The 16818-nt window shown below is 42.3% G+C and overlaps 1 protein-coding gene across 1 annotated transcript in view; it reads left to right on the top strand.

Annotated features, from left to right (window-relative positions):
- Window positions 1–10479, top strand: part of LOC145361460 (serine/threonine-protein phosphatase 2A 55 kDa regulatory subunit B alpha isoform) — a 93434-nt gene extending 82955 nt beyond the window's left edge. The window contains exons 8-10 of the mRNA XM_080217286.1: window positions 176–345; window positions 3391–3482; window positions 9538–10479. Of these exons, the coding sequence (XP_080073412.1) occupies window positions 176–345; window positions 3391–3482; window positions 9538–9817 (542 nt within the window). The 3' untranslated portion in view covers window positions 9818–10479. The remainder of the gene's footprint in view (window positions 1–175; window positions 346–3390; window positions 3483–9537) is intronic.
- Window positions 10480–16818: the final 6339 nt, after the last annotated feature.

Here is a 16818-nt window from a genome sequence, read left to right as displayed (position 1 = left end):
CGGTACGAGAATTGAACCCGCACAGTTGGTGTCACTCTGCATCGTAAACTAGCCAACTGAGCTAACCCGACAACTAGGACAACAAAGTTTGGCGTGGACAAATGGAGCAGTAACAAGACTGGAGGGGGCTATTTCTCTAGGTGTTTATTGTCCCAACTTTTATTTCCTTCTACAGTGTTTGAAGAACCTGAAGACCCCAGTAACAGGTCCTTTTTCTCAGAAATAATTTCTTCAATATCAGATGTCAAATTCAGTCACAGTGGTCGATACATGATGACACGAGATTACCTATCTGTCAAAATCTGGGACTTAAATATGGAAAGCAGACCTGTGGAGACATACCAGGTACACAGGCTCTTGCCATTTTGTGCTGTTATTTTCTAGAGCTTGTGATATTACTCACTAATGAGCATTTAGTCAGATGTGGCTCAGTTGGTAGTATGCTCGTCTCTGAATCACAAGGTTTAGGTTTAAACCTGGGCAGCATGGTAGCACAGTGATTAGACCTGCTACCTCTCAGCGCCAGAGACCCAGGTTGATTCCAGCCTTGGGTCACTGTGCGGAGTCTGCACATTCTCCCTGTGTCTGTGTGTGTTTCCTCTGCGTGCTCCCACAGTCCAAAAGATGTGCTAGTTAAGTGCATTGAGCTAAATTCTCCCTCACTATGCCTGAACAGGTGCTGGAGTGTGACGACTTGGGGATTTTCACAGTAATTTTGTTGCAGTGTTAATGCAAGCCTACTTGTGACTAATAATAGTGAATAAACTTCAAGTCCCACAAGTGTAAAAATCAAAGCTGACACTGAGGGAATGTTATAATGGTGTAATAATGTTATAATGTTGGAATGTTATAATGGTGGAATGTTACATTAGATGTTAAATTAAAGCCTCAACTGCCTGATGTCCTGGCCAATATTTATCCCTTGATCAACATCACAAAATAAGAATTTGTTGTTATCATTGCTGTTTCTGAGTGTATATAGGTTGTTGTGTTTTCTACATTAAAACCATGACTTCAGAATGTTTGAAAAATACTTCATTGGTTGTAAAGCAGTTTGAGATGTCCAGTGGTCATGAAAAGTGCAAGTCTTTTTTTAAATTTTGTAATCACGAGGCGAAGGACACTGCACAGCATGCATCCAGTGAGTGTGTTGAACATTTCTAGTTGAGGTGCTGCACAGATGAAATGGAGTGAAGCTTTGTCTACACTGCCTTAATAGCGCATCAGAAGAAAAGCACCTGCTGAAGCAGCGTGACATGTTTCTGTCTGGGTATATTTACCAAATGAAATTGCCAGTGAATGACACATTCGGGGCACTTTGTGATGCCACCTTGTTTCCAGAAGAATTGTCCAAGCTGCTGAAGTAACTGAAATCAAAGGAAACCTTTCCTCCCATTGCTTTCTGTCTTTGGTGTGTCAACACTCTTTGGATTCAAACTGCTGAGTTATTCATATTACCATCTGCCACAAAAAGAACTTGTAGTAACCTGTGCTTTGCAAGATACACTCAATGGTGCAAATTGAATTTGGCTGTTCAGCTGCGTATTTTCACTTGCACTCTCATTTAAACGTGGGTGTGGATGATTGTACCTGTCCTTTTTAGGTGATATTGCAATAACAGAATAAGGCACCTTCGCCTGGTGAAGTGCCTTGTGACCTTTCTGCATGTTTCATACAGCAATGAATTACTTAGGTTGGGTACCTGAGTGTAGCAATTTTGCAAGTGGCATGATCATCAACGGCTGAGAGCTGCAAGATGTTAACTGGTTAATCCTATCACCGGAATTTAGAAAAAGTGGCCATTTAACCCCTCAGCATTATTCTCCTATTAAATGAGATCATGACTGATTTGCTGAGCAACTCCACAATACCCACCTTGATACATCTGGACAATAACATTATAATTGTGAGCATCAGCTGCATTTTGTGGAAGATGCTTGCAAATTTTCACCACCCTTGACCCCTGAAAGGTCTGGTTCTAATTTATACAGCAGGTTCCCAAGCCAGCAGAGGAGTTTTTTCCCAATTGACCCTGTCTGTTCCCTTTATTATTTGAATACTTTGATCAAATCATCCATTAAATTCTCACTAACATTAACCTGGTTTGTGCAATCCATCCTCATAACCCCACCTTTGGAATCTGGCAAATCGACCCTGAATTTCCTCCGAGGTTAGTATATTCTTCCTGAGGTCCAATGTCTATCCTTGCTCTCAGAGCATAGTGTGGTCTAGTCAGAACCTTGTATGACTGAAAGCATGACTTTTATCCCCTGTATTCAGTCAGTTGAGAGAGCAATTTTTAAAGCTGTTGCTTTGTGTCTTGAGATCACAAACATCCTATGAATCTTGGAAACAGATCAGTGGGGTCTGAGCTTATTACCCAACAAATGACATTTTTGACATTGCAGCCTTTCCTCAATATTACAATTATTTGCTGATTGGGGCAAGTGCACCAAACCTTCTGGCTCAGATGAGAGTGACATCAAGTGAACCAAGTTTCTCCTGGTACATGTGAACTTATCTGACAAATAGAGAAAAATGTATGAATGGAGGAGCTAAACAGTGGGAGGAAGCGTTGGACAAATAAAAATGCCAGTAACTGAGATTTGCAATTATGTCCTGCTTGTGTTCTGCAGGCATGCTGAGTTGCCGGAGACTGTTGTAGAGCTCCACAAATATGACTTGGGCTTAGGGCTGGCGACTCTATGTCAAAGTTAGGTGCAGAAGTAGCATCCTTTGCATGACTGAGTGTTTCTGTGCTGCAGCTCACTGTTCTTTCATTTTTGCCTTCCTCAGTGACTTCTCAATGACTTTTGTTTGAGCTAAGGTAGTGGGAAGCACTGTATCAGGCTGCAGATGTGGCATTAAAAGAATAGGCATCATGAGCAAAGCAAGCATTGATTGCCTATCCCTAATTGCATTTGAGAACATGCTGAAGGTACTTCCACAGTGCATGAATTAAGTGGTGACGAAAGAAGCAGAAAGTTTAATCAATGGAATCACTTAACTGGAGAGGACCATTGCCAATTATTGGTAATGTCCAAATTTAAATGAAGTTGCATTTGATTCTGATGAGTAGAGAGCAGTTTGCAGTAATAACTTGAAGAACAAAATTGTTCATGCAACCAAGTGTTGCACTGGAAGGAAAACTTATGAAAAGAATTGTAATGTTGCTTCTGTTAATCCCTCCCACTCATCTCGTCAAAAGAGAATCCAGATGATGCTTCTAAATTTCACGTCTGGTTGCATCAGTTTTATTAAACCTGATTCATGTTTGAGGGTATCAACGACAGTCCAAATGTTCACAGAAATAATGATACCTTTGTAGGATTTTAGTTTACCGGCTACAGTTCGTTGGTTTTGGTGCTGATTAACTCTTTGTTCTTACAGGTGCACGAATACCTCCGAAGCAAACTGTGCTCGCTATATGAAAACGACTGTATTTTTGACAAGTTCGAATGTTGTTGGAATGGATGTGATAGGTATACCTGATTTTTCTACAATTAGATCTTCAACTGTTAATTTTCTTCTGCTTCTGTCTTTGTTGTTGCTCCATGCACTATCATCACAGATAATTTTTATATGCATATGTCACAGGTACAGTTTGAACCAGTACTCAACACGACTTTTGGGCTTATACTTAGAACATGGAACAGTACAGCACAGCACAGGCCCTTCGGCCCTCGACGTTGTGCTGAGCTATCCCGGAACCCAAGACCAAGCTATCCCATCCCCGAACCTTCTGGTGTGTTACACGTGCCTATCCAATAAGTTCCTAAAACGTCCAACTCCACTATCACAGCAGGAAGCGCATTCCACACCCCAACCACTCTCTGAATAAAGAATCTACCTCGGACATCCATCCTGTATCTCCCACCATGAACCTTATAGTTATGCCCCCTAGTAACAGCTACATCCACCTGAGGAAATAGTCTCTGTTCGTCCACTCTGTCTATCCCCCTCATCATCTTGTAAACCTCAATTAAGTCACCTCTCATTCTCCTTTGCTCTGAACAGAAAAGCCCCAGCTCCCTCAATCTTTCCTCATAAGAGCTACCTTCCAAACCAGGCAGCATCCTGGCAAATCACCTCTGCACTCTCTCCAATGCTTCCACATTCTTCTTACAGTGAGGTGACCAGAACTGCACACAATTTTCCAAATGTGGTCTCACCAAGGTCCTGTACAGTTGCCGCATAAATCCACTGCTCTTAAACTCAAACGCCCTGTTAATAAACACTAACACACTATAAGCCTTCTTCACAGCTCTATCCACTTGAGTGACAACCTTCAGAGGTCTGTGGATATGAACCCCAAGATCTCTCTGTTCCTCCACCTTCCTCAGAACCCTGCTGTTGACCCTGTAATCAGTATTCAAGTTTGTCCTACCAAAATGAATCACCTCGCACTTACCAGGGTTAAACTCCATCTGCCACTTTTTGGCCCAGCTCTGCATCCTGTCAGTCTCCACCTCATCCACTACTCCACCAATCTTGGTGCCATCAGCCGATTTACTAACACACTTGAGCTTGGCAAATCTGCTGTTCTCTTGAACATTGCTGATTAGCCAGGTTGGCTGAGTGGAGCTTTCAACTCTGCAAATTGGTCCTCCATTAAGTTGGGTGATTCTTTCTGGTTTAAGCTGGTCCCAATGTCTGCAGTTGCAGAAAGATTTCTCCTGACTGGCCTCATTACTGGTGTGTGTGCATCAAGTTTTATTTTATTCGTGGGATGTGGGTACCAACCCTTCTTGCCCACTCCGAATTGCTGTTTGGAAGGTGGCGGTGAGTTGCCTTCCTGAATTTCGATGGTCCATGAGTTGCTGTAATATATGCCATGCTGTTTGGAAGGGAATTCCACGGTTTTGACTGAACAACCTGTGAAGGAACTGCTCTGGTTCCAAGTCAGGATGGTGTGTGGCTTGGAGGGGTACTTGCAGTTCCCACGCATCTGTTGGCCTTGTCCTTCTAGTTAACATAGAACATTACAGCACAGTACAGGCCCTTCGGCCCTCGACGTTGTGCCAAGCTATGTCCAAACCCAAGATCAAGCTATCCCACTCCCTATCATTCTGGAGTGCTCCATAACCAATAACCGCTTGAAAGTTCTTAAAGTGTCCAACGCCACTTTCATAGCAGGCAGTATATTCCACACTCCAACCACTCTCTGAGTGAAGAATCTATCTCGGACATCCCTCCTACATCTCCCACCATGAACCTTACAGTTATGCCCCCTAGTAACAGCTACGTCCTCCCAAGGAAGTAGTCTCTGTACGTCCACTCTATCTATCCCCCTCATCATCTTATAAAGCTCTATTAAGTCGCCTTTCATCCTCCTCTGCTCTATAGAGAAAAGCCCCAGCTCCCTCAACATTTCCTCATAAGACCTACCCTCCAAACCAGGCAACATCCTGGTAAATCTCTTCTGCACTCTCTCCAATGCAAATTTCTCCAGTGAAGGTTCTATATGAATACTGATTGCTAAACATAATCAAGGGAAATTGATTTAATCGAATCAAATCAAATGAAGAATGTGAATTTATCTTCTTATTTTCAACTAGAGGCAACAATTTCCTGAGTGGTACATAAAATAGGTCATCCTACGTAATGATTTAATTGGAACCATTTTGTACTGCAAAAGTATGTGTTTTATGAATTTAATTCTTTGAGCAAATTTAATAATAGCGAGAAATCTTAATTTCTCCTTAAACGGGTTGACTGCCAGTGGCAACAAGCGTTTCACTAAAATGCCTGATGCAATAGTAACCTGACATCCTTTCTAATGAATGTCTTATAATGATCTCCTGAATCATAGAACCCTACAGTGCAGAAGCTGGCAGTGAGCTGCTTTCTTGAACCTCTGCATAGGTGCTCCCACAGTGCTGTGAGCGAGGGAGTTCCAGGATTTTGCCCAGTGACAGTGAAGGAACAGTGCTATGTTTCCAAGTCAGGATAGATCATAGACCATAGAACCCTACAGTGCAGAAAGAGGCCCTTCGGCCCATCGAGGCTGCACCGAGCACAATCCCACCCAGGCCCTATCCCCATATCCCTACATATTATACCCACTAATCCCTCTAACCGACACATCCCAGGATACTAAGGGGCAATTTCTTAGCATGGCCAATCAACCTAACCTGCACATCTTTGGACTGTGGGAGGAAACCGGAGCACCCGGAGGAAACCCAGGCAGACACGAGGAGAACGTGCAAACTTCACTCAGACGGTGACCCGAGCCGGGAATCAAACCCAGGACCCTGGAGCTGTGAAGCAGCAGTGCTAACCACTGTGCTACCATGCTACCCAAAATCCCCTCTGTCAAGATCAGCAGCTTTCCATTACCCACACTGCAGCCACTGGGAAGGCAACTCATAGTAGCATCGGGATGAATAAGGGTATGTGGGGAACAGACAGTAAGGATGATTGGTTTATTTTCGTATGCGTTGTATAATTATTGAATTTGTAAATTGCATTGTAATTTGCATTTTCTGGTGTTTTTTTATTGTTGGTTTGTCAGAAAGAGAATGATGTAATCATCTGTGACAGAGGAAAAGGGGTGTGAGACCACTGGGGATTGGGGAGTTATCGTTGAGGCTACTAGTTTGGTTCAATGATTATTCGATCACATGGAGCCTGGACCTCCCTTCCTCTTGGACTTCCTTCACTTCCTCCAGCTCCTCAACCTTTCATCTGATGGAAACGGCTGTTCCCTCATAATGGTGACTTTGTGTGGCATGTAGCATTAATCATGATACCACCTCAGCTCAGGCAGTGAAAACCTGGTTTGAGCTTGCTGACGCTGGGCTCAGGTAGAGTGGGCTCCCAGTTTAGACTTGCTTTGCACATGTGCATGGGTTACACACCCGAGTCATGACCCATGTCATGTGTGGATAACCCTCATCACCCAGCTGTCTACCTTGGACTTTACATAGTGGACCAAATACCGATGGCACAGAGGAATACTGCAGAATAAAGAAATTGTGTCAGGTTGCAGGTGGAAAGTGCTATCAAAGGAGCCTTGGTGAATTCCTTCAGTTATCTAATACATAGCATACCCTCCTGCCACTGTGTGTTAGTGATGGAGGGAGTGAATGTTTATTGCGGATAGGGTGCCAGTTTGTTCTGCATGGTGATGAGCTTCTTCGGTGTTGTTGAACCTGCACTGATCCAGGCAGGTGGACAGGCTCCCGTTACACTCCTGACTTATGACTTGTTCATGGTGGCCTTGATTTGGGGAGGCTGAAGACATCATCCAAATCATGTTCAGCGCTTCCTCCATGTGTTGTTTAACATGGAGGAGTCCAGATTCATCAGCTGAGGGGTGATCGTTGGTAGTAATCAGCAGGGGGTTCTTTGCCCAAGTTTGATCTCATGCCTTGAGACTTGACAGTGACCGTAATTGATGTTGATGGCTTTGTGGGCAGCTTCTGCCCTGTTGGTGAGACAGGACATTGCCATGGATGGTGATGGTGGTCTCTGGGACTATGTAAGCTATGATTTTGCGAGTATGTCTGTCAGGTGGTTGCTTGACTCAATATTGAAGCAGCTGTCTGACTGTGGGACGGGTCCCCCAATTTTGACACAATTCTCTCAAATGTCAGCGTTGGGTGTGCCGCGGTCTTTCAGTGCCTTGGTAAATGGTTTCGTTCCTTTTCTTGATAGTGGTTGGTTACAATTGACTGGCTTGCTGGGCTGTGTCAGAGGGCATGTAGAGTCAACCACTCAGCTGTGGCTTTGGAGTCACGTAAGTCAGACCAAATAAGGATGACAGAGTTCCTTTCCCTAAGGACGTCAGTGAGTCAGACAGGTCTCTAAGACAAGTGTTGACCATTAGACCAGCTTTAAATGCAAGATTTATTAGTTGAAGTTAAATTGCACCAGGTGCCATGGTGGGCTTTTTATCTGTGTCCCCAGAGCATTAGGCTGGCCTCTGGATTACTAGTTCAGTGACATTACGAGTATGTCACAACCTCCTTGAGGCCATGTGATTGTTTCCACATTTTGGGTGCTGGTTGATGACTGGATTTCTTTTCAGTGGAGGGTGTCTGAACTATTTATTTCAAGTCTGAGAGTTCTCGGGTAGAGACTCCATCACCAACCCCTCCCACTGATTTCAGTTCAGTATCAGGGTGGGGAAAGTGTTGGGTGGCAAGATTTTTGTGGGACATCCTCTGTTCACCACCACTGCAATGTTCTCCCCAATGAAAACCACCACTCCACCAGCCTTTCCTTCCTCTTCCGATCTCTGCTGGACACCTTGTAGCAGAAATATATATAACACTTAGTCCTGCCCTTTGAGCCAGCCTCTGTCAGCCTGTGCCTGTAACTTGCCAGTCTTATTAACCATATTTCATGCATTCACAGAAATGGATATCAACTCTGATTTAGACTTTATTGTTTTCTCTCTTATTCTGACCCAGCTAATAACTTGGTATTCTCTACTGTAGTGCTGTTCATGTTTCCAGTATTCTGTGTACCTCACTGAAATTACCTCCTGGTTCCCACAGCCCCTCCAAGTTAGTTTAAACACTCAGCAGTAACACTTCCAAATTACCCTGTAAGAACCTGAGGTGCAAACCTGCAGAGTCTCCATCTCCTCCTCTCTACTTCATCTCTCCAATCATGCATTTTTCTTATTAAATATTCCCATATGCATATGATCAATGTGAAGAAATCCAGAGATGACTGCTTTTGAGATGCTGCTTGCTAATTTTCTACATATTCCTCTAAATTCTTTTCCAAAACTTGACATAATGGGAGGGGGAACTGGCTTGATGTCTAACTATTCGTGTGGGAGGGTTGACGCCATTGAGGCATCATTTGCAGGTGATGGCAGTCATGTGAAATCTTAATTGTGCTCGTGAATTATATATTCAGAAATACAGCTCTGGCTTTTGTCTGACTAGATTTGCCTGAGGAAAGCGCATTGATCTGTGTAATATTTTGGTGGGTATCATTTCAAGGGAAGAGTTAAATGCCACAAGAAGTTTGTTGCACAGTTTGACCTTAGATTTATTTTATCCCACATTTCTTGTAGTGCTTGTGCTCTGAGTCTACAGCAGGTACACTGCTTCCCCTTTATTCGAATCCAGTGTTCAGAAGCAGCTAGATTCTGTTTTAACTGAAGTATTTAGTGTCTGAATGTGATAACACTTCGTTGTTGATGAAATTTGTCTTTAAGTCGTATCATCAATTAGGACATTGGCCTTATTTTGGGAACACCCTGACTCCATGGAACAGAACAGTTGACAAAACTTAAATTGGGTCACAGACCATTTGGTTGAGGAGAACCAATATTAGTTGTGATGAAACTCAACACGTAATCCCCATTCTGGAGAAGTTGGTGAAAATAATTTGTTTCAAAGGATATGTGTGGGTGTTTACAAAATTGGGTAAAGTTGGAAGGCTGAATCTCTCAATGATGTGCTAGCAACATTGTGCAAATGTATCAAACAAATATTTCAGATTGCAACAGCATCCCATTTATTGGGGTTATTTGTCTGTTTACTTGCTAATGCTTGTGTGTTTAAACCTTTGCAGTGTTGTCATGACTGGGTCGTACAACAATTTCTTCAGAATGTTCGACAGAAATACAAAACGGGACATTACGCTAGAGGCCTCGAGGGAGAACAGCAAACCCCGGGCAATCCTGAAACCACGCAGAGTGTGTTCAGGGGGCAAGAGGAAGAAGGACGAGATTAGTGTTGACAGTCTGGACTTCAACAAGAAGATCCTACACACAGCCTGGCATCCTAAGGAGAATATCATCGCTGTAGCCACAACCAACAATCTGTATATATTCCAGGACAAAGTGAATTAAAACCAGTGCAGTGAAGAAAGAATCCGATTCCTGCCTAGTTAAGATAGCGTAGCCTTTATATCTTGTAAGAGAGAGGCCCATTCTGGCCCCCTCCCCACCTCCTCTCTTGAATCAGTGCCATTTATAACGCACACCAGTCACGTTATCACAGAGAGTTCTTTTTGCTCCTGTCCCCTCCCCCACCTAAAATTGCAGTCCATGGTTGCTAGTCATTTGGTGGGGAGGGTGGTTGTCTCTTCATTACAAATTATGGGCCACTACATTAGCATTTTACTGCATCAAACGTTCATTTAATCCACTCCTTCGCCTTCCATTGTGGTGAGGTCTTGAGGAAGAAGTCCTTCAGTCATGATATGGCAATGTTTTACTGTGTACCCTCATTACTGTAATGTTCTCTCCTCCTCCTCCCTTCCCAACCCAACACCTCCCCCTCCTCTTTTTATCGACATACAGCTTGTTGTTAACGCTTGTAACATTCCTCCTCTGACCTCACGTACCTTCTGGCCCTGTTGGAGCATAAAGGACATGACCAGGTCAGAGTCGGGTCAGTGGGTCAGGTGTTTTTTGTTGCACACAGATGTTTTAACAACCGACTGTAATATTGCTGCCCTTGCCATTTCTGGCACAAGAGAAACCTACTGAATAAAAATCATAAAAAAATAGCTCCTTTATTTGGTGACTTTTCTTTTTTGAAATTAAGTGTAAACTGTTAAACCCAATGTACTTTTATTTTAAATGAATGCATTAAAGTGTGTGTCTAACACCGGTAAGTTTTACTGATGTTTGATGTAATGGAATCTTAATCTAAGTATTTTTTACTCAGTGTTAATAAACTTCTGCGTTTTCAACGGGATACCAGTGGACTTGATGAAGTCCATCTGTGTTTTACTTTTCCCTCCCAGCCCCCTTTTGTTTCCTGAAGCTTTCATGTTGGGTGGGGTGGGAAGAACCTTGACCATGAGTTATAACTCAAAGTAGGAATGAACATTTTTTTTAACTGAAGCAATACTTCAGTTCAACCATGCTGACAAGACTGAGAATGGGAACCTTGTGTTTGGAAATACAGGCTGGAAACGATGTTACCACCATTCTACTCACTTGTGTCAGAAGTACGATATACTTTCTGCCCATACTTTGCCCATCAACGTACTTGGAATGTTCTGGTTGATCTTTTCCAGTTTCCATCAGATCTGATGATGGAATGTGGATTCAGTGATTGACTTGCTTGCTGTTTTAACCCATCTAAGACAGGGCATGTAATTTCATGTCTCGACAGGTGAGCAACACTGCAAAATAATAACTACCATATTTTCAAAAGGACAGTCAAAATTGTGCTCAGACCATTTTCCTTCTGTTGTATTTAAACAAAATTCTTCTCTTGCAAATCAAGATTAATGAAAAGAGCCAAAATTAAGTCGATGAAATGAACCAGTTCAGTGAAGTTGAAAACAACAAGGATTGAAAAAGTTGCAGCACAGTCGCGTGAATGTAACCAATGCCTTGCGGGCCCAAATATTTTTAGTTCCATAATGTAGGATTTTTCAACCATTGCTGAAACTAACCTTTGACTCGAGTGGATCGCGGAGTGTTCTGCAACACACTCGTGTTAATGCACTGTTCTTTTGAATCATTGCTGATTTGTGCTGCCATACAACACCACTGTTTAATTTGCCCACCAGGTTTTTAACCAATTGAGTGTTTACAGATAGTATGATCATGGAGGGCCTCAGTGGTGTGGCACAGTGGTTAGCATCGCTGCCTCACAGCGCCAGGGACCCCGGATCAATTCTTGGCTTGGGCCACTGTCTGTATGGAGTTTGCATGTTCTCCCTTCTGCGTGGGTTTCCTCCAGGTGCTCTGGTTTCCTCCCACAGTCCAAAGATGTGCAGGTTAGATGGATTCACCATGCTAAATTCTCCTTGGTATACCCGAACAGGTGATGAAGTGAGGCAACTAGGGGATTTTGACAGTAACTTCATTGCAATCTGAAAGTAAGCCAACTTGTGACGAATAAATAAAAGTTAAACTTTCATTTGCTCTCATCTTGGCTGAGTGATTTGGATAGTGAACAGGACTTGGACACCGAGCTGGTTTTCCTCATTGGCAAATAGGATCTGTCACGATAGCTGAGACTGAAGGCAGACAGATCATTTGCGTATTGAACTTCTTCAGTACCATTGCACTTAACTGTGGAACACGTTCTTCACGTTTACTGGATTGAGAAGTATGGCTCTGCTGTTCATGTGCTGTAGCAGTCAGGCTGGCTGTTAGAAGTGACCAGAACATGAGTTGGGAATCCTCTGCAAGAGTTCAGGACTGGCATGCCATTTTTGCTACTCTCTGGTCAACAGTTGGACTTTCTAACACTAGTATTCTGATGAAAAGCATTAATTATTTTTCTGATTAATGTGTTGATAACCTCTCCTAACAAAATGAGATGGCACATTTCCCACAAGATTGAAAATGCAAGATTAAAATGTTCCGTGTTTCCCAAGAGATGAATGTTATAATTTTCCTAAAGTTTGGGAATAATTGGTATCTCGAGTGTTATAATCTGAGTAGATTTTACTTGTTTTGCCCAAAGCTGAGTTCTATACATCTACTTAACACTGAAATAAGATGTTGGTCCAATTTGTGTGTAAATGTTAAATGCTGGTGTTTAGAATATAAAATTTTAAAAATTGCACTGTGGTCAATTACATGTGATGTGTTCTTATCCAGTTTCATAGGTTTTGTTTTTCATTGATCACATTCATGGTGAGGTATGCCTCAAATTTAGAACAATTGATTGTGCATGCTCATGCTTTTGTAGCTTATAATTGTCTTAAGGAGCAGTTGGGAGTTGCAAGGTGAACAGGGAGACAGAATTGTGCAGAAGGCTGTGGTATGATTTGTGCAGATGAAGCAGAATTAGAGACATATACAAGAACATTTTCATTTTCTTGCCATTCGTTAAGGCTTTGGGTGCTGACATCCATTGCTATTTGATGTAAAAAGCTATGCTGCTTGAGCAAGTGCAGGTAGAATCAGCAGGGCAACTCGACCCAATAATCTAAAAGTGGTTGCTGATATGCAAATTTTCCAGAACCAGGTACTGGCTTCCTACCAGGCGCACAAAACAAGTTTTCTCCTCAGTCCCCACTCCTCTTAATTAACTATTTCATTATCTGCAACCCCTTTCTCCCTCCCTCTCCTGACCCCCCCCCCCCCCCCCAAACCAACTGTTACCCTGAGGTGAACTGTACAGTTAGAACCTGATCCTGTTGCCCAATGTCTTTATTACAGAATCTGAATGAAATGTATGTCTGATGAATATACCTTTCAAGCATTTGGATTACAAGCAGCGTTTATACTTCAGCTTCTGTAACATCCAATAGAATGTAGTGTTTATAAATGGTCACAAATGGCTCTATGTTTCACTGCAAAAGCACTGAGATTATTAGCTCCTTCCTTAAAACATATTTGGGCTGAAAGGCCCAACAAGCTTAAACATTTTCATTGGTCAACCCCACCGTATTTACCTTTAAGTCATACATTTCACAAAACTACAACAAAATGGCTTTCAACTTTCTCTTAAGACAGATCCTGTAAAATCTTAATGGAGTATTGAAGATCAAACTCTGGTCACATTCAGGCATAAAATTCGACAGATGAGTAATAGCTACTTCCATGAAATGTTCTGTTTTAGCAATGCATGAATTTCAATAAGTGTCTGTTTAGCCTTGTTCGATGGGTAACTTCCAGGTTGTATTTTGTCCTCATTTTTTTCTCTCTTGAAGGAATATAGTTGGGCTATCGTTCCACGGTGCTGGTATCTTTCCAGTTCCTTTTCCCGAGAGGCCAGTCTTCAGATGCGGTCCTGTCTAGTGAGTATTGACTACTCACTAAATAGTAGTCTAGTACTCATAGGATAGTACTCAAATGTTGACATGTATTTGCTTACAGGGCTCATTGGATAGTGGTCAAAAATGGCTACACTATCATTTTGTTACCCTCGGTCGAAGTCAGTTAACTCCAAGGCTTGGGATCAAGCTTGTGATTATATTTAGCCGATGTTTATCTATGCCGTCACTATTGTCATGGAAGCTACAACCAAATGCCGTGACTTGAACGTGAAGGAATGGTAGCCTGATGAGCAGGAGTAATATTTGCTTTGAAAGTTTCAAATAAATAGCTGCTCCTTGGCAGCGAGAAATTATTTTATTTTGTTTGTTTGGAACGCAAGTTTTCTTTAGATTTCCCCTTGTCTTCAGTTCTGGTGATGCGCAAACCCAAGTGCCAATTGTGTTTGTTGGTGAGCAGTACGGTTTCTCAAAAGCACTTGACTTTCTTCCTCGTGGCTGCAATTGTAATAAATTATGTTAACAGCATATGTAATCACCTGGCATTACTGCCTTTGTGAAATACCTTTCCCTCAACGTCACTTCTCAGATTATCTGCTCCTTGGTGTTGTTGCTGGTTTGTTTGACCTTGCTGTGAAAAAATTGGCTGCTACAGAATGGCTGCACGTCAAAGACGGTGGATTGGCTGCCGTGTGTTTTCGGACAGAAGTTGTGAAAGGTTCTATATAAATGGAAATCCTCGGTCAGCAGAGCAAACATGGGAATGTGGCGAAGAGGTTCCACCATCACCTGTTTCTGATGTGCCACATTACGGGGTGTGACTTGCCAATGGAGATCGCACCAGTTTAAAGGTTTTCATGGAGACCAAGCTGGGATAAGTTACACCAAGATCCGGTTCACTGCTGTTGGAAGGAAGTGTATTTGGAAAGAAAACAAGTGATTGCCATCATTTCTGGAATTAAATTGGGATAAGAGTTTTCAAATTTCAGCTCCGGTGAAGTACTGACAATTCATTGTCATCTTCGGCTCCAAAAACTGCTGATTGAACCAGAAAAGGCTCGAGTGGTGTGTAAAGATTAGTAACAGTAAAATGTCAAACAGAGCCTACTACCTGGTTCTATTTTGGTGCCCAGAGATGTAGCCACAGATGCCAGACCTGCTTAGTGTTTCCAGCACTTTGAATTTCATAATTCCAGCATGCACAGGATTTTTTGCTTTTATCAAAGAACTGTTAATTATCCAATTAGTTAATTGTGAACACATCCATTGTCAACAAGATTTGATTCCTGTTTTATACTGAGCTGCTAACAGGAAGGAAAGCCGTCGTAATGGTCGTAGTGACAAGGGTGGGTTGGGACACAAGGCACAATTTTAAGCAGTAATTTGGCCGTACAGACCTTCGAATTTGTTGCATTTTGGTGGGGGTTAGGCGCAGATGGAATCTTATTCGACTGTGATCCTCCCAGCAGTAATAGCCTGCTGAGAATGGCTATCCTGGTTTGCGTGCCCTACCTGGCGAGTTCAACCCAATGATGGAGATTTTCCAGATTAAGATATTTGGATGAGACAGCAAAGTTAGGTTGTTGATTTTACATGAGGCTGAGATAAACATCAGGCGTTATTTGAGGGGGATGAAGGAAAAAGCTACGTGAAAAGATAGATAATTGGTTCGTTTATTGAAAAACTGGCAGGTGCTGAATTGTGATACAAATTAACTTTGTAACAGTTAAAATGTATAAAATCGCACAATTGTGAACATTTATATAGACAAATAATTGCAGTATGTTGCAAGATGCGAGTCTCAATTTTGCAATGTAAAAACGAAAAATCTGCACTCTGCATTTTGGATTAAAGGATCCCGTGTTATCAGGCTAAATTCCTTAAATTCTCAGTCTGTGCTACTTGGGTTTTGTAAAGTTGGGGATTGGCCCCCTCGTAGTTTATTCATTGGAAATCCTACGGAATGACCATTCTATCGCAGGTTTGCAAGAGCTAGTGCCAATGCCAGCTGAGGTTTAATCGTTTTCTAACAATTCCAGGCAGCTTTTTCCGTGTTCAAGTCGGGGAGCACATTCAATTGTTTGTTTCTGTCAGATTGGTTTCGACTCTCGTCCATTTCTAGCCAACTCAACAATGTCGCTTGGCTAACTATCAAGCACAGCGAATAGGTTAGTTTGGGCCAGTTGTAATATTTGAGAAGGCATAGCATGTTCACTATTTAGTTCCGCGCTCCAGCATTTGACGCGTTTGGTCATCCCATCTGAGATCATTTTGAATATGACTTCCTAATATTTCAACGCACGTTTGTTGCGCAATCTCAACATTATCAGATGCTGACATGACCTGGATAAATGTGATTTGGCCTACTTTGCTCACTTGGAACGCAAATGCCAATGAGGTGGGCTGACGATTCTGTTTGCATATTGTAATTTCAGCAGCTCTCAGCAAAGAATCAAGACTTTCATGAGCAAAATGACAAATATTTGAGGAACGAAACTAAACAAGGAAGATACAAACTAAATATCTCTGCTTTCAAAATTTCGCCTCGTTTTACCCTGAAGCCACATCACCAAAGCTCTTGGGTGACTCCGGTTTATATAGTAGGTCTTCGGATGAGCATGTACCATGCATGGCCACACTCATTAGGGATTGGCAAGAATTGCCGGCCAACCAGCGACGCCCATGTGCACGAATGAATAAAACAAAAACACATTCTCCTGCACCTGCCCAATTAGCATCAAGAACACTACCCAAATTGTATTCTCATCTCCATGTACCAACCTCTTGTTGGGAACCACCAAGACTATCCCAGCGCATATTCGGATTTCTGATTCATGATATGAAATATTGCTAATACTTGTTTTGTAATTAAGGTAATGTAATTCAAACATTTCCAGCTTCAGTGGTTGGTGATAGGAAAGGGAGGAAGTGCAGGATGAGCTGTAATGTGTTAAATGGCCCTCTTTATATACATTTGTTTTGTTCAATGTCCCTGAAGTGCAAAAGAACAGGCAGGGCATCATGTGTCACCTCATTAGGTTAAAATGTCACAGCACCGTGAGAGAAGGGTGGATGGAGAAGTTGTTTTGCTGATACTGATTAAAAGATCAAGTGAATGATTAGGCCGGAGAACCAGATCGGCTTCATTTGTTATGAAGT

The sequence above is a fragment of the Carcharhinus amblyrhynchos genome, chromosome 34 (assembly GCF_965287045.1).
Source record: "Carcharhinus amblyrhynchos chromosome 34, sCarAmb.v2.hapA, whole genome shotgun sequence".
NCBI classification, from domain to species: Eukaryota; Metazoa; Chordata; class Chondrichthyes; order Carcharhiniformes; family Carcharhinidae; genus Carcharhinus; species Carcharhinus amblyrhynchos.
The sequence above is the reverse complement of the archived record's forward strand: the minus strand, read 5'-3'. Positions and strand labels throughout refer to the sequence as shown.